This window comes from Bos mutus, chromosome 11 (genome assembly GCF_027580195.1).
Source record: "Bos mutus isolate GX-2022 chromosome 11, NWIPB_WYAK_1.1, whole genome shotgun sequence".
Taxonomy (NCBI): Eukaryota; Metazoa; Chordata; class Mammalia; order Artiodactyla; family Bovidae; genus Bos; species Bos mutus.
In genome coordinates, this window is record NC_091627.1 from 106,233,779 (window position 1) to 106,251,939 (window position 18,161).

At 42.1% G+C, this 18,161-nt stretch overlaps 1 protein-coding gene across 2 annotated transcripts in view; it reads left to right on the top strand.

Moving 5' to 3' along the window:
* Positions 1-7,444: 7,444 nt before the first annotated feature.
* ZC3H6 (zinc finger CCCH-type containing 6) overlaps positions 7,445-18,161 on the top strand; it is a 76,080-nt gene continuing 65,363 nt past the window's right edge. Inside the window, exon 1 of one of the 2 annotated variants that reach the window (XM_070380069.1) lies at positions 7,445-8,237. In XM_070380069.1, coding sequence (XP_070236170.1) covers positions 8,206-8,237 — 32 coding nt within the window. In that variant the 5' untranslated portion in view covers positions 7,445-8,205. The remainder of the gene's footprint in view (positions 8,238-18,161) is intronic. The other variant, XM_070380068.1, reaches the window with a different exon arrangement.

Genomic DNA, 18,161 nt, shown 5'->3' on the forward strand with positions numbered 1-18,161 from the left:
GTCCATGGGATTCTCCAGGCAACAATACTGGAGTGGTTGCTAGTTCCTTCTCCAGGGATAACTGTGTATATGTACACATAAATGTGTGTGAAATATAATTGTGTGTACATAAAAAAAATATATGAAATCTTCCTTCTCTCATTTCCCTACTAACACATAATGTATTAATAGTAGTTAACTTTACTTCTCTTTACTCAAGTTATTTGATATGAAAGGAGGAGTGTGAGTGAAATAAAAGAAAAGTTAGAAGAATAAACATAACCCAAAGATGAAAAAGAGACTTTTTATCTTTTTTAGGGAAGAGGGTTAACATGTTTTTGGCTGAACATGGTGTAGTAGGACCATAATAGGCCAAACTATGATTTTGCTATTGTCTTTTCTTTTTTTGGCCATCCTGGGCCTTTGCTGTGGTGCCTGGGCGTCTGTCTCTCTAGTTGTGATGTGAGGGCTCAGTGGTTGTGGCAGGCAGGCTTAGTTGCCTCATGGCATGGGGGAATCTTAGTTTCCCACCTATCCATTCATGTTCAGTCGCTCAGTTGTGTCAGACTGTATTCAACCCCATGGACTGTAGCCCACCAGGCTCCTCTGTCCATGTTTCGGGCTGCCAGTGAGTGAGCGGGTTGCCATTCCCTGCTCCTAGTTCCCCGACCAGGGATCAAACCTGCGTTCGTTGCACTGGAGGCAGTGGATTCTTAACCACTGGACCACCAAGGAAGTCCCCACTACTGTCTTTAATCTGGATGGAAGTTAAGTACCAGTGAAAGAGGTACATATGGGTGCCTAGTTGAAGTGTGTGTTGGTGATTCTGTAGTGTGTCATCTTGGCTGGGCTGCTCTATGTTGTGCAGGATTCCTATTCTTGCATATTTCCAGTTAGAGTGGGCCATAAGAGAGATTTTGCACAAAATTCGGAAGGTGGAAGTGAAATAGCAGTCATATTGTTTTTACGTTCAGAAGGTCAGTGAAGGGGTGACAGATGTTGGTGCAATACATGCACATTTATCTGCTAGTTCACCTTCTTGCTATGGGGCAACAACCAGACCTTTAGCTGACCCACCTTCCCACAGATCTGCCTTTAGCTTCTCCAAATTCTGGGCAAGGTATGTTTAACTTCAAGATAAAGGGCACAAGATTTTCCTTCAGAGCACCCGCATCACAAAAGTTGGGTGTGGTAAGAGATGAAGATAGGTTCTGGTTTGTCTCCTAGGGATTCTAGCTCATTTCTACTCTCCCTCTTTACATCCAACTCCCCTTCCTGAGTCCTTGCCTTGAAGATCTTAAGTTCTAGACTCAGAGAAAAGCTTTACACAGACTATTTTTAACAGTTCCTACGATTGCATAGGGCCAATTGCCTGTAAATCTGTCTCCTAGTGATTCTGCTTCTCTGAGAGAAACTTGATTAATAAGATGGCCTTTCATAGAAAACTAGACAGGACTGAAGGGGAAAGTGGGTAACCGGAAGACAAGTCAGAAGAAATTACTCAGAGATACTCCCCCTTTAATAAAGGAATCTACGAAAGAGACTATTAGAATTAACAATAATAAATCAAAATGTCTAAATATAATTAACTTTAACCACAAGAAGAGAAGAGAAAGAGAAAAAGGTGGATGAAATATTTCAAGGGAAAAGGCTAGGATTTTTAAGAACTGATGAAACACATCAATCTACACATCAAGAAATGTGTATACATCACTCAACAAATACCAAGCAAGATCACTAAATGAAATTCACACCTGGGCACATCTCAATAAAACTGCAGAAAACCAGAGAAAAGTTTTAAAGTAGCCACAGAAAAAGAAGTAAATTTGATGGCTTGATGGAATGTTACTCAATAATTAACTAGGAAAACAAAACAACTTTAAACATCTGTGTACCTAATAAAATATCCTTATAATATATGAAGGAGAAGAACTGGTAACCCCAACATCATAGTGAGGGATTTTTAACATCCTTTACTTGATTGATTTATTAAGTGGACAGAGAAAAATTGGCAAGGATATAGCTAATAAATGTTTCGAAGTTAATAGGCTAGACCTAATGGACAGGTATTAACAGTTCTGCACCCAACAATGAGAGAATTTTATTTTCTTAAGCACACATGGGGTATTCATAAAAATTAATCATGTACATAAAGCATCAACAAATTTTAAATATAGATATTATACAGACCATGGCCTAGGTCACACGATAGTTGAACAAGAAGTGAAGGATGAAAACTTCAGACTGAATCGCAGAGCAAGAACCTAACCAGAGCCTGTGTTTAGTCTTGGACCCCTACCAACAGCTATCTCGTCATTAAAGAAACTTAAAACCTGTTTTTAGTTAAGCTGTATAGTTGAGTTTTCATTACATGCAATCAAGTTCAATTTCAACTGAGTAGGTATCCTTGACCCCACTTAGCATTTTGATAAGTGCAGGCTTCACAAGTACAAATTATTAGACTCTAAGCTCCATGAGAATAGACATCCCAGGTAGTATATCTGTAACTTTGCTCAGAAGATAGCATGATATGTCAAGCATAACGATCAATAAATCTTTCCTGAATAAACAAATGAGTGAATCAATGCTCCCAAGATTAAGATGCTGGGGGTGGGGATAGATAGAGTTCAGTACATACTTTCACTACTGGAAAAATAAACATCACGTTTCTACTGCAGATGAATGTAAGTGATATCTTAAAATAAAGACTATTTTTGGTTTTTTTTTTTGCATCAGAAAATGCTTTCACAACTGCTGAGAGCTGCCACCGAGTTCATTATCTTTGCAGAATAATAATAAAGAATTTGGAGGAAGGTATTTAAGAAACAGGCTTCCCTGGTGGCTCAGTAGTAAAGAATCTGCCTGCCAGTGCATCAGACGAGGGTTCCATCCCTGGGTCAGAAAGATACCCTGCAGAAGGAAATGGCAACCCTCTCCAGTATTTTTGCCTGGGAAATCCATGGACAGAGGAGCCGGGTGGGCTACAGGCCATGGGGGTCACATGACTCAGTGACTAAACAACAAAGATAGTTAAGAAGCAGGTGTAAGGAAGATCTGATATTCTGAAATGCCTTTTTTTTGGGGGGGGGGCGCCCTGTGGGGCTTGGTGATCTCAGTCCCCTGACCAGGGGTTGAACCCTTGTTCTTGGCAGTGAAAGCACAGAGTCCTAATCACTGGGCCACCAGGGAACTCCTCTAATATGACTCAGTGACTTCTGAATTCTACCTTTGAGACAAACGCCTGAAGTGTGCTATGGACCCATCCCAACCTTTACCATCTGAGGCTGTCAGAGAGCATGAACTAGAGAAGATGGAGCCTGCCATGCGTGTCAGTATCTTCATCTCATTTGGAAGCAACATTTTGAAAGCACTTTTGCAAAGTCAGGGCTGATATCCAGGTGCTTGGGGGGGTTTTGGGAAAATTCCAAAGAGTGTGAATAAAACAGGTATTTATTTGTAACCTTAAAGTGTACCATATAGGGAATCTCCCCACCCCCAAATTAACTCCAACCTGATGTCCTCATTCTGCGAGATACGCAAAAATCATAATTGTATTGGGGTCCCCCCCACCGTTACCTTGAGCCCCACAAGCAGTTAGGAACTTTACAAGCTCACAGGAAGATTGAGGAAAAGGCCCCCAAATCCTCCACTTAGAATGATCACCTCGGAGATCGTTTTTGTCCAAGGTTGACCAGTCTCTCTCAGTCACATCATTTTTGTTATGGAATCTAAGTCATATCTGAATCTTTCGCAACCCCATGAATTGTAGCCTGCCAGGGTCCTCTATCCATGGGATTCTCAAGGCAAGAATACTGGAGTGGGTTGCCATTTCCTCCTCTAGGGACTCTTCCAAACCTAGGGATCAAACCCAGGTCTCCTGTATTGGCAGGCAGATTCTTTACCACTGAGCACCTGGGAAGCCCAGGTTACATTAGACCACTGAAAATTTTGCCATAATTGGGAATATGGTTTACTGAGCTTGTTCTTACTGCCCTGGGGCAAAACAAAGACGTGAATTTTTCTTAATGTTAAACGTATTCTTGGTGTTAAAATGTCCTTTCTTTTACAAAATAACCATAATAAGGTTTGTTAAAGTCTTTATTTGGCAAAATACTGACCCCTTTATGTAAATTACCATTTTCATGTGTGTGTGCGTGTGTGTGTGTGCGCGCGCGCGGGCGCACGTGCATTGGTGATGAGCATTATTGTAAAAAATAAACAAAGCCAGATACTAGTTAAAGCAGTGAAAACATATTTTATTCGGTAACTGCTGACCAGAGAGGAAAGAACTGAGCTCCATTTCGACTTGTGCAGAAGTGATTGGGCACGTTAAAGGAAGAATGTAGGATGAAGAAACATATATTGTATAATTCAATTTAGATCGAATGTTTAGAAAAAGCAAATCTATAGATAGAAAGTAGAGTAGTGTTTGCGTCGGGGTAGGGGTGGCAAGACAGGACATAGGCACTTGGGTTGATGGAATGTTCTAAAACGGAATGCTCGAAATGGCTGCACAACTTGGTAAATTTACTGAAAGTCGCTTAATTGTACATTTAAGAATGGGTGGATTTTATAGCATATACTTTACCCATAAAGCTGTTTTTTTTTTTTTTTTAAACACAAAACTAAGTGGCAGCGGCAGGGGCAAGGCAAACGTGCAAAATTACAAAGGGTTCAGTTCAGTTCAGTCGCTCAGTCGTGTCTGACTCTTTGAGACCCCATGGACTGCAGCACGCCAGGCCTCCCTGTCCATCAACAACTCCCAGAGTCCACTCAAACCCATGTCCATCGAGTCGATGATGCCATCCAACCATCTCATCCTCTGTCGTCCCCTTCTCCTCCTGCCCTCAATCTTTCCCAGCATCAGGGGCTTTTCAAATAAGTCAGCTCTTTGTATCAGGTGGCCAAAGTATTGGAATTTCAGCTTTAGCATCAGTCCTTCCAATGAGCACCCAGGACTGATCTCCTTTAGGACGGACTGGTTGGACCTCTTTGCAGTCCAAGAGACTGTCAAGAGTCTTCTCCAACACCACAGTTCAAAAGCATCAATTCTTCGGCACTCAGCTTTCTTTATAGTCCAACTCTCACATCCATACATGACCATTGGAAAAACCATAGCCTTGACTAGACGGACCTTTGTTGGCAAAGTAATGTCTCTGCTTTTTAATATGCTGTCTAGGTTGGTCATAACTTTCCTTCCAAGGAGTAAGCGTGTTTTAATTTCATGGCTGCAGTCATCATCTGCAGTGATTGGGTTGGGCAATTCTTTTCATTAATTCTTTTAATTGTAAATTCTTTTAACCCAGCTGTATCTGCCTGCTGGCCATGACGGAAGTTAGACCCCTCTTCCTACAGAGACTCAGCAGCAGAGGCTTATTTTTCTGATGATTACATTTCAAATGAATGGCTTTTAGGTCCCTGAGAAAGACACTCTGGTATTGTGGGAGAACCAAAGGAACACGGGTCAGAAAGAAGCTCCCACTCACCAAAACTAGAGAAAAGCCTGCGCAGCAATGAAGACCCAGCACAGCCATAAATAATTAAAAAAGAAAGAAAGAAAGAAAGAAAGCTGGGTTTGGTTTAGTCTTCACCTTAAATGTTTTATCTGACATCTCTGAGCATGTCTAGATTCCAAACACATAGCTTAAAGGAGCATGCCTCCTGCCCTGCCTACCACCCACATGGTCACTCCCATTAGCTACAGTAAGATATAAGATGGTAAAGAACTCACTTGCAATGCAGGAGACCTGGGTTCCATCCCTGGGTCAGGAAGATCCCCTGGAGGAGGGCATGGCAACCCACTCCAGTATTCTTGCTTGGAGGATTCCATGGACAGAGGAGCCTGGTGGGCTACAGTCCATGGGGTCACAAAAGAGTCAGACACGACTGAGGGACTGAGCATTCAAATTCTAATGTAACTCCAAAATGCTAATTATTGTTACTCCAGACAAAATGTATCTGCTTTTGAAAGATTTCTAGAAATGTATCACATCCAAAAGTGGGGCATGCCTGCAGAATAATCCACCAGTGTACAACTCCTGTCCATGGCTTCATTCAACTTAGAAAAAAAGAAATGTGATTTATTTTTTAATATGTATATCCACATTTCAAATTTTAAAATCTAATTGCAATTGCTTCTAAATGCACTGTTGTAGCCATGAGTTCCGGGAAACAAACTCATTCAGGACAATGCAGATAGTGGAGTGCAGTCTGTTACACCGGCGGGCCCAAGGCAGAGTCTACTCTTAGCCAAGGACCCTGACCAGTTTTTATGAAAACCTTATATACCCTAAGTGTACGTGGCCAAACCCACCTCCCCAAATTCCCTGAAACTAGTCTGAACAAAGGAAGAGAAAGATATTTTCAAAGTTAACCCGTGATTCATATGTCTTAAGCCTAGGTAGTTAACCGTGGACAATTATCAATAGGCCTGTGGTCATACCCCAATCAGCATAACAGAATTTATGATTCTATTTGGTTACACAGATAATTAGGGTATTCTTTTAGACAATGGGGAGTCTAGGTGTGAGCCCTGGGGTTCTTCCATTCACAGGGCCTGGTTTTCTAGTTGGTATGCTGTTTCCATAGATACTGGGCATATAGCTCAAAGTCCACAGTCCGGCCCAAGATGGAGTCCTGCTTTCAAGATGGAGCCTGTTCTGTCTGTTTCCTCCTACAACACTACAAAACACATTTAACCCACAGGAAGTCAGATATCTGAGAGGACCAATCAATCCATCATGGTAGTGAAAAAAACAAGGACATTTCTTCAAAACTAAGTAGCACACTAGGCCAAAATGGTCATTTAAAAATTCCTTTTCTAAAGACGGGGGCTTCCCTGATGGCTTAGTTGGTAAAGAATCCGCCTACAATTCAGAAGACTCCAGTTGGATTTCTGGGTCGGGAAGATTCCCTGGAGAAGGGAAAGGCTGAGCACTCCAGTATTCTGGCCTAGAGAATTTCATGAACTCTCCGTCCAGAAGTGTAAAGAAATATGATAGCTGTTTTATTTATAAGCTATTCATATGTGTTTTGCATATAGAATAGTGATTGCTTTGATTCTTTTAGCGAGTGTTCTGTCATTATTAACCAGAGAGGTAAATTTAGGATTAAATATCAGAAAAGGCTACATGCCAAGCTATTTTTCTCAAAAAATGATTATTATTATTTTTAAATGTCGTCTTTCCTTTTGATTCTGCATGTTAAACGTTGTTGTGTCTGTGTTGTGGTTGGTCGCGCAGTAGTGTCAGACTCTTTTCCAGCCAGGCTCCTCTGCCCATGGGCTTCTCCAGGCAAGAACACTGGAGTGGCTGCCATGCCCTTCTCCAGGGGATCTTCCCGACCCAGGAATCGTTGTTGTACAAGAAGAGATATTCATTACAACCTTGAAGGAGAAAGTACATTTTTCCATTACTTAAGCAACGAAGGTTTTTTCTTTTTTTAAATGACGACTCGGCAGCCGCGTGCGGATAATGGCTTTATGGGGCCCGTTCGGTAGGGCACGTCTGTAACTCCCTATCTTCTGGAAGCGAAGTCTCGCAGAGAAAACCGCGAATCGCCGCGGACCGGGCCGGGAGGCGCGGAAGGACAGCGGATCCCCCGGGACGCCTCCCCCATGCTGACTACTCCAGGCGCCGCCCGGCCCCGCCATAAGAGACTGCCTCCTCCGCCACTTCGCAGGGGAAGCGGGAGAGTTCGCTCTCGAAGGTGATTGACGGGCCGCGTCCTCCAATGGCCGGCGCGCTCGGCCCCGGCGGGCTGGGCAAGGGCCGCGGCACGCGGAGGAATCTCTCCTGCCCTTTAGTCCCGGGCTAGGTGTTGCGGCAGGCGCCATTTTATCGAGCCGCCTGTCTCGGGTGCCGCCATGTTGGTGAGGAGAAATCACCGTTACGGCCACTGTCCAAATCCCCGCGTCGCTGCGCGCCGCCCGCCCGCTCCCAAGCCTCAGCCACCGGCGGCGAATAGAGACTAAAGCGGCAGCGCCGGCAGCGCGGGGCCGTGGCCCAGTGTTTGCAGTTAGAGCCCCACCTCTCTGGCGTGGTTGTTAATAGACTGGAAAGTCTGTGTCTGTGTCGCTCACTAGTAACCGTGAGTTTTTACCACTTCGTCACCTCCCGGCGGCGGCCGGGAACAGGTACCCGCAGGCGGCGCAGGGATTCTCCCCGCGCCCCGCCGCCGCCGGCCTCGCAGACCTGCCCTCCAGCCCCGCCCCGTTCTTGACCAAACATGACAGACTCTGAACATGCAGGGCACGACAGGTCGGGAACCCTTCTTGTCTGTCTTTCTGTCGGCGGAGAGGAGGGGTCTGGGGCGGCGGGAGCGGGCCGGGGCCGCGCGCCTCCTGCATGACTTAGACGTCTCTGTGTGGCTCCATCCGTTCCCGTGACGTGCGCCCGGACGGAAAGCCCGGGCCCGCGGCCGCGGGGAGGCCGGCCCGGCCGCGCCCGCCTTCCCGCGCGGGGGCCTTCCCGGCCGGCCCCGCCCCCGGTCGCACGTGCGAGCCCCCCGCCCCCGGGCGGGCTCGGCGGCGGCGCCGGGCGGCTGCTGCGCGCGGCTCGGGGCTGAGGTCCAGCCCGCGCTCGGAGGAGGCGGCACCCGGTGCGGGCTCCGGCCTCCCTGCACAACGAGGACCCGCCAAGAATTGTCAGTAACTGGTGATTTCTTTTGACTTCGACCCTAGCTCCTGAAAATAAACATGCGTGTTTTTTTTTTTTTTTTTTTGATCTCTTTTTAGGAAAAAATTTAAGCAATCCCAAAAGCCGTGTATCTGTTACAGGCTTACCTCTCGCAATTGGAAATGGCAAGTTTCAGATGTTGAATACAAAATAGTTAAGATTTTGCAAGCCTGCTCAGTGTAGCACAGTTTTCTCCTACTGTGCGAACTCCATGGATCGTCCAGTCTAGCCCGATTTTCTAAATACTATGTATCATTTAAACATTTATCTGAGATTTGGGGTTTTTTTTAGTTTTTACTGTGACTTAAGAGGCCCATTCTTGGTTCCAAGGAACGGTTTGGGGGGGTTTACATATTTTAAATAGTGCACTTAACTTTTGGTTAGTTTTTTAATTTCTGTTGCTATCCAACTTAATAAAAAAGAAAGGGTGTGCTTTCATTCATTAAAACTGCTGGAACAAAATCCATTGCATCTGATTCTTGTTTAGAATATTTAAAAGATCCAGAACCTCGCAAATTACTCCTTTGCAAATGAATTAATCAAAAGTGTACATTGTACTCTAGGTTGTATACAGATTGCTGAAATTTTACTTGTGGAGTAATGTGACCTGCTTTTGGTAAAGTATACCAAACACTTTTAAATCTAAAAGCAGAAATCACAAACATTCCAGGAATTTGAAATATCAAAACATCTGACAACCTTGAGAGGAATAAAAATGTTATTTTAACAGTTTTGGTACTGTAATAATCAATGTAGGTCACCAGAAAGCAAGTCAAGTAAACATGTAATTTTTAGAAAGTCAAAACGCTCTTAGAAAAATTACGGGCAGGTAAGCTTGCACTTGACACATTTTTCATAATTACTTTCCATTATCCTGTTACTAAAATGAGAAAATTCTTGAAAGGGGTTAATCAATACTTTGACAAGTTTCGCACTCTGAGGATCTGTGGACAAACCAATGATGGGAGTTTGCTAATGCAGCCTAAAATTCATTCTTTTGTGTGGAAGAAGGAACTCTGTTAGTTCACAGAGCAACTTCAGTATGTAGAATTATGTATTCTACATAAGGAAGAAGCCATGTTGCCAAATTTACAGATCTTGATTTAATTTGCTAGTAAGGACCAGTGATGCCAGACTTCAAAAATAATTTGTTTTAAAATACGAATCAAAAGAAAATTACTGAGTCAGAAGTTAAAAATTAAATTTTAAACAGTTCTTTGTAAGATATATATAACCAGATTAGTAGTAGGAATTAAAGATTAAGCAGTAATGTATTTAGTTTTTTTTTTTTTTATTGTTTTATATTAGGATTAAGAAAACTTTTATGGTGATTTCTGAAGCAGTAAGATTAGCTCAGTTTTAATTTATCCATTTGTTAAATGACAGTATTTTTCTGAGGCAAGAATATAGATTTTTCTTTTTCACACCTGTTTTGGTCAACCTGTACGAAAAATAACTATTTAAAAACAAAGTGAACTAGGAGTTGGGAGAAATGGTTCTAACTCCCAACTTTGCCATCTTCAGCTTTGTGAACTTGAGCAAGCTTAGTTTCTTAATGTGCAGAGGGGTTAGAGGTTCTCATCCTTCTCTGCGGACCTTTTTAAAAAGTATTGAAGTCATTTCCATTGGTCTGAGCTGAAGATTTCTTAAAGCTCCTCAGGAAGGTCTGAAAGGTGAAAAGTGAAGTTACTCAGTTGTGTCCGACTCTTTGCGACCCCATGGACTGTAGCCTACCAGGCTCCTCCGTCCATGGAATTTTCCAGGCAAGAGTACTGGAGTGGGTTACCATTTCCTTCTCCAGGGGATCTTCCCGACCCATGGATGGAACCCCGGTCTCCTACCTTGCAGGCAGACACTTTACCATCTGAGCCACCAGGGAAGCCCTTAGGTAGGGCTGCTGCTGCTGCTGCTGCTGCTGCTGCTGCTGCTGCTGCTAATTCGCTTCAGTCGTGTCCGACTCTGTGCGACCCCATAAATGGCAGCCCACCAGGCTCCCCCGTCCCTGGGATTCTCCAGGCAAGAACATTGGAGTGGGTTGCCATTTCCTTCTCCAATGCATGAAAGTGAAAAGTGAAAGTCAAGTCGCTCAGTAGGTCTAGTATGTACCAAATTGAAAACCAGTCTACGAGATCAATATTAATCTTAGCTAACCATCAGAATCACTTTGGGGAATAAAGACTTTTGTCCTGCTCAGAGCAACTGAATCAGAATCTCTAGGGAAGGATTGTAATCTGTAGTTTTTATAAGGTCCCTTGGTAGTACTTAAGAAATTTGTGGGAAAAAATGGACTAATCTGTGGAATCCCCAAATATTCTGTTTCCATGTTATAGTTACTTTATACTGTAGTAAAAATTTCCGTGAATTAGGTGGGAAAGATATATGACTTCTGGTATTTGGAGCTTGGCATTTGTCTCAATTCTGATATTTTGAAAATTAAGGTATATTGTGTGAGTGCAGGAAAAAAGTTAAATCTGATTTTTATTTTCAATTGCTATAATCATACAAATTAAAATATTACTATGATAGTTTACATGAAATTCTACGTGTAAGTGGAAATTCACAGAATGCACAATTTTTTTCTTTTAAAAAATTGTTTTATATGGTGAACATTTTGCATAAAATTTGTTTGCCCAAAGAGTAAACTTATTAAAAAATGCCCATTTGTACTTTCCTTTAAATAGTTTCATTCCTGGAGTGAAAACATTGTATTTTTATAAAGTGTTATGAATATAAAAATACCTATAAATAAACTTGTGGCTCTGTAGACTTTTAGTAGAGGACTTCTGCTTAGAATTAAATCATTGAAGGGAGAAGGAGTTGGGCAAGACAAAGGGAGATAAAGTTCTTGTCTCTCTTTGCATTCAGGTCTTCCCTTTCATCCAGTTCTTTTAAGCACAACTCCAGGTGCCTACCTTTATATTTCAGCTGAAATGTTGACCTAATAAAAACAACTCAGAAATAACTCTTAAAGGCTTGATACTGTGAGTCCCTGCTGAACACATCTGCAGTTGAGAAGGAAAGATAAAATATACACCCAAGTAACTGTTACATAATTTTTAGAAATATGCTAAAGGTAAAAAGTTTTATAGGCCCTACACTAGGAAAAAAGATAATTTTAACATGAATTGTATGAAAGTTTGTGAGTCTCAGAGTCTAGTTAATAGGAGGTGTGGGTAGTACTTTGCTTTGTGCTCCTCCTGGGTTGTGTCTGACTCTGCGACCCCATGAACTGTAGGCCGCCAGGCTCCTCTGTCCACGGGTTCTCCAGGCAAGAAGCCTGGAGTGGGTTGCCATTTCCTACTCCAGGGGATCTTCCTGACTCAGGGATCCAACCTGTGTCTCCTGCATTGCAGGCAGATTTCTTCACTGCTGAGCCACCAGGGATTCCCAGTACCTTCCTTTGGAAGGAGGGTATTCTTTGCCCATTAGGAACAACCTTCCCACCTTCCCATTCTCTCCCTGCTTTCCTTTCTTCCTCATGTAAACCCAGAATAGCAAAACTCCAGCTAGTCAGAACTGTACTAGTTTATATGAACTGTTCCTTTCCCTCCCTCACATAGTGATTGAAACCTGACACCAGAGTGTGAAGGGATGAGGATGAAGATGGTTACACTTTTCTTTTGTAACTGGGCTTTCCTTTGATTCTCACATTAATCCCATGAGGTAATACAGTATTGCAATGCTCAGTGATTTGTCTGAGGTCCCACAAATAGAGCCCTGGTGAGAATTCAGGAGTACAAACTCCTACCTAAAATGTTATTTTTAACTCTTCATTAGTTAAGCATGGGGAATTAATTCAATAAATTCTAGCCTTTAGTTCTTGAATTGTTTGGGATTGTAATGTGGTATATTTAAGACAGCCCTGTATTCTGAATAAAACCTTGGTTCTGATCCTAGTTTTTCCTCTAGGTTGGTTAATGCTCTTTTCTTTTCCATGACTATTTTTCTTGTTTGTGAAATAAGGTGGTTGAACTGAATTACTTCCAAACTCTTCTACTTTAAGAAGTCAGTAATTTTAATTAAAAAAAATTGCAGATGGCTTTTCTTACATTGGAATTCACTTTGATGCCCTACACATCATCTGGTTTGCAAATATGTTTACTGGAGTGTCTCCCCTCACTAGGCAATTAATTAATTTATATATTCTTCCAGTTTTATTGAGTGTGATTGACATACAACACTATAAGGTTAAGCAGTACAGCATAATGATTTGATTGTATATACATGATGAAATTATTATGGCAGTAAGTTCAGTGACCATCCATCATATAAATACAAAATTAAAGAAATAGAAAACAATATTCTTTTCCTTCTGATGAGAACTCTTAGAGTTTACTCTTAACTTTCATATATAACATCCACCAGTGTTAATTACATTTATCTTATTGTACATTACATCTCTGTGCGTGTTCATGGATGCTCAGTCATTCAGTCGTATCTGACTCTATGACCCCATGGACTGTGCTCCTCTGGGGTTTCCCAGGCAGGAATACTGTAGTGACTTGCCATTTCCTACATAACAGCCTTAGTACTTATTTATCTTATACCTGCCTTCATCCGATTCCTCCTCCTGCTTCTGTTTATTTTTAATAAACCCATTTTTAAGTGTACTGTTCAGTAGTGTTAAGTATATTCACATTGTGGTGCAGCCAATCTCCAGAACTCATCTTGCAAAACGGAAACACTATTATTATTTTTAATTCCCGAATCTACTAATTTACTATCAAAACTGTCAAAATGAGTTTTTCTTTAGCAAATGTAAAGCACTCAAGGTATACCTCATGTTCAGGTTTGATGTGGAAAGCACTTTGACTTTTATGAAGACGTTTTTCTTCTAGCCCCTCATGAATTGTTTAATTCACTTTTAAATTTTGTTCATTAAATTTTCATTGAAAAGACTTCTATGCCAAATATAGTGTTAAGCATTGGTGGAAAAAAATCTGAATATAATATCACTGATCTTGCTCTCCAGGATCTTATGATCTAGTAGGAGAAACAGATTGATAAATACATAGTTATTTTTAACACCAGAATGGAGGTAGAGACTTCGTGCAGTGGTGGCATAAATGGGGCCTCAGGGAGGTATGAAATAACTGGGTCTGGAGGATGAGTAAAAGTTTGGCTAAGCGGAGGCAGAAATATAAGAGAAGCTTGAAGAAATGAAATGGCATGGTAGGGTCGGGGATGATAAAAGTGTTAGTATGTGAAATGTGGACAACGTACTTTGGGGAATGAGGAAAAGGATGAAACGAATTAGGAGTCAGATCAAGGATGTAAAGATCTCATCAAAGCTTTGTAAGCAGGAAAATGATCAGATGATACGATACCTGGGGAAAAGAAGAAAGTATGGAAGGGGAGATCAGTAGAAGAAGTTAGGTAGCTTTCAGTCATTCTTATTAAATATCAAGCACTCTGTATTTAATATGTATTATTCTGGACAGCAGCAGTAAAGAAAAAATTCTTTACCTAGCGGACCTTACATTTTCTTTGGAGACAGAGAAAGACACTAAACATTAAAAACAAATGTGTTAGATAAGCAGAAAGGGAGATGGGGCGTCCTTTGCATTTAGGAAGGATGTTTCTATTTTAAATAGAGTTATTTAGGGAAGCACTTAATGAAAAAGAAGCATTTGAGCCAAGCCCTCAAATGAAAGCAATCCAAGTGTAGTACATCTGGGGGAAGAACACTCCAGATAAAGGGAACAGAGACTGGAGCCAGGAATGAGCTTCATGTAATTAAGAAAAAATCAAGGGAGCAGTGTGGCTACGGAGAAGGCAAGGGCACCCCGCTCCAGTACTCCTGCCTGGAAAAAACTATGGACGGAGGAGCCTGGTAGGCTGCAGTCCATGGGGTCGCTAAAAGTTGGATACGACTGAGCGACTTCACTTTCACTTTTCACTTTCATGCGTTGGAGAAGGAAATGGCAACCCACTCCAATTGTCTTGCCTGGAGAATCCCAGGAACGGGGGAGCCTGGTGGGCTGCCATCTATGCGGTGGCACAGAGTCGGACACGACTGAAGTGACTTAGCAGCAGTGTGGCTAGAGAAATTTTGAGCAAGGGTCGTCGTGCATGCGTGCTGAATTGGTCATGTCCAGCTCTTTGCAACCGCTTGGACTGTAGCCTACCAGGCTCCTCTGTCCATGGGATTCTCCAGGCAAGAATACTGGAGTGAGTTGCCATGCCCTCCTCCGGGGGATCTTCCTGACCCAGGGATCGAACCTAGGTCTCCTGCCTTGCAGGCAGATTCTTTACCACTGAGCCACTAGGGAAGTCCTTGAACGTGCTAATAAGAGACAAAGCTAGATGGGCAAAAGGGCAGTTGTGTGGGGCCTTGTAAGCCATTGTAAGAAACTTAGACGTCCCTCTAAATAGTTTGGGGACCACTAGAGGATTTGAGGAGCCTGGTAGGCTGCAGTCCATGGGGTCGCTAAGAGTTGGACAGGACTGAGCGACTTCACGTTCACTTTTCACTTTCATGCATTGGAGAAGGAAATGGCAACCCACTCCAGTGTTCTTGCCTGGAGAATCCCAGGGACGGGGGAGCCTGGTGGGCTGCCGTCTGTGGGGTTGCATAAGTTGGACACGACTGAAGCGACTTAGCAGCAGCAGCAGCAGAGGATTTGAGCAGAGAGGGGCAATAGTGTGGTAAAGAGTGGTTAAAAAAAAAAAAAAGGTGCTGCAGTGACGCCAGGGAGGTGAAAATGGTTGGATTTTGGTATCGTTTGGAGGTAGAACCAATAGGATTTGCTGATGGATGGATGTGTAGCATTAAAGAAGAAAGAAGGCAAAGCTACTGTGAAAATGTGGAAATGCAGAAATTGGGCAATGAAGACCTGATCAAAATAATTGGCAATGAGAAAGCAGACAAAAGGCAACATTCATGAGATTATTTCTTAGAGTTGACAGAACTGGAGATAAATTCCATTAGGCTTGACTCTTGTTCTCCACCCTGCATAGTCCTGTCACTCATACTTGGCACACGAGGTCTGCTTTCCTCATTAGGTAAGCTGCCTGGCCACTTAAGAGATTTGAGTTTGCGACCTCTTGTTATGCAGCGAAGTGTTCACCAGAAAAGACTGGCAATCTAACTACCACAAAACTTAAGAGGTGGGTGCCTTTGAATTTGCCAGGTCAGTCCTTCAGTCTGGGGCTGCCAGAATATTCTTTTGTGCATAGATGCCCCTGGAGGTGTATAACACCGTGGCCCAGGTTTAGGTTTTCAGATTCAGAAATTGATCAGTCTCAGAGCAGATTAGACATGGGGATGTTAATTCATGCTCAAAAATATTAACAGTGGCTAGCATTTATTTTGGAGAAGGCAATGGCACCCCACTCCAGTACTCTTGCCTGGAAAATCCCATGGATGGAGGAGCCTGGAAGGCTGCGGTCCATGGGGTCGCTGAGGGTCGGACACGACTGAGCGACTTCACTTCCACTTTTCACTTTCATGCATTGGAGAAGGAAATGGCAACCCGCTCCAGTGTTCTTGCCTGGAGAATCCCAGGGACGGGGGAGCCTGGTGGGCTGCCGTCTCTGGGGTTGCACAGAGTCGGACACGACTGAAGCGACTTAGCAGCAGCAGCATTAATTTGGTGCTTACTGTGTGACAGGTTCTGTTCTCTGTGCTTTTCATGAATTTAATCTTCACAACAACCTTGGGGAGTAGTCCCTCTTTTTACAAATGAGGAAACAGATAATAAGAGATTAGTAAATATCCAAAATAAGCAGAGTAGATCACTGGGAGCGCAAATAATCTGACTCCAGAGTCTACACTTTTTGTGGTTGAGTAGACATCTTCATCACAAGAAAATATGTATATATATAGAAGAATTCCAGTTAGCTATTAGATAAAAGGGGTCCCAAGTTAATCATTAAAATTACAAAACTACATAAAAATAACAATCTGTTTATGAAAGTGTTACAAAAGTAAAAAGCCTAGATTTAGGACTCATGATACTCAATATTATATATATATTGCTGTTCATAATGAACTCTCATTTGGACCGTATAGACAGAACAGATATTAATGTCTTCATTTTATAATTTAGGAAACAGATTTAGAGGATACAGAACTTGGCCATGGTGACTGAGCAGCTGCATGAGAAACACAGCCTGTGTCTCATAGCTTTCAAGTTCACTACTCTGTGTTGCCTCCATTTTCTTATAAAGTTAGGAAATCTGGTATCAGATGCTGGGTTGGGTTTGGGACAACTAAAAGGGTTTTGTTTTGAAGTATTACTTGATCATGGAAAATTTTCATCTGAGTTCATTATAAATTTATCTTACATGACTAAGGGTTTTTCTATGTTTTAAAAGTGAAATTTATAAAGAATACTGTTTTTTCACATTATTTTTAAAGAGATTATGAAATGAGTTAAATGAACTAACTTAAATCTACACATTTTTAACTATAGAAAACACAAGTTTCAAACTGTTACGGGCATTCATTGAAGATTCGGAAATTAATTGAAGATTCGTAAGAGGTCAGAAGAACCAACACCTCTTTGCTTGAATACTGGCAGCTGACAGTAAAATGTTAGATTGCTGGTGCTTGTGTCTGGGGTTAAGTTCTTTATAACCTCTGTGCCCTATAAAGGAGGTTGTGGGTTGATTTCTGTACTCTTGGAGTACTTGGGAATCTGTTTTAAAATTATGTTTTGTGCAAGCAAATGAAAAGTAAAATAATGCATGTAAGTTAGAAATACCTACATATTTGACAGTATAAATGCAGATACACACATTATTTTTTTTTCTGTTGCTAAATGTCCAAGTGCGAAAACCAGTATTTGACTAAAGCTAGGGCTGAAGCCATAGATTAAACTTTTGGAATATGTGGATAAATCTGAAATATTGTCCCTTAAATTATTATAATTTGTTATTAGACATTTTGCTGATCTCTCTTTTAAAATAGGACATGGGAGTACAGTAACAATCATTTTAAGCACTGCCTGTTGTTAGGTTGCTCCTGTGACTGCTATTGTAATGCACACGATAGTGAATAGAGGATCATTTTCCACTGAGATTAGTGGAATACAATATAGTTGAGGGAACTTTTTTTTCCTCTAACATTTTCATATATATATATTTAATTATCTGGGGCAAACATGATTGATTATGCTGAATATAACTGGAGTTTTTTCTTCTCATGAAATTCAGTTCAGTTCAGTCACTCAGCTGTGTCCAACTCTTTGCGAGCCCACGAATCACAGCACACCAGGCCTCCCTGTCCATCACCAACTCCCAGAGTTCACTCAAACTCATGTCCATCGAGTTGGTGATGCCATCCAGCCATCTCATCCTCTGTTGTCCCCTTCACCTCCCGCCTTCAATTTTTCCCAGCATCAGGGTCTTTTCGAATGAGTCACTTCTTCACATCAGGTGGCCATTGGAGTTTCAGATTCAGCATCAGTCCTTCCAATGAATATTCAGGACTGATTTCCTTTAGGACGGACTGCTTGGATCTCCTTGCAGTCCAAGGGACTCTCCAGTCTTCTCCAATACCAC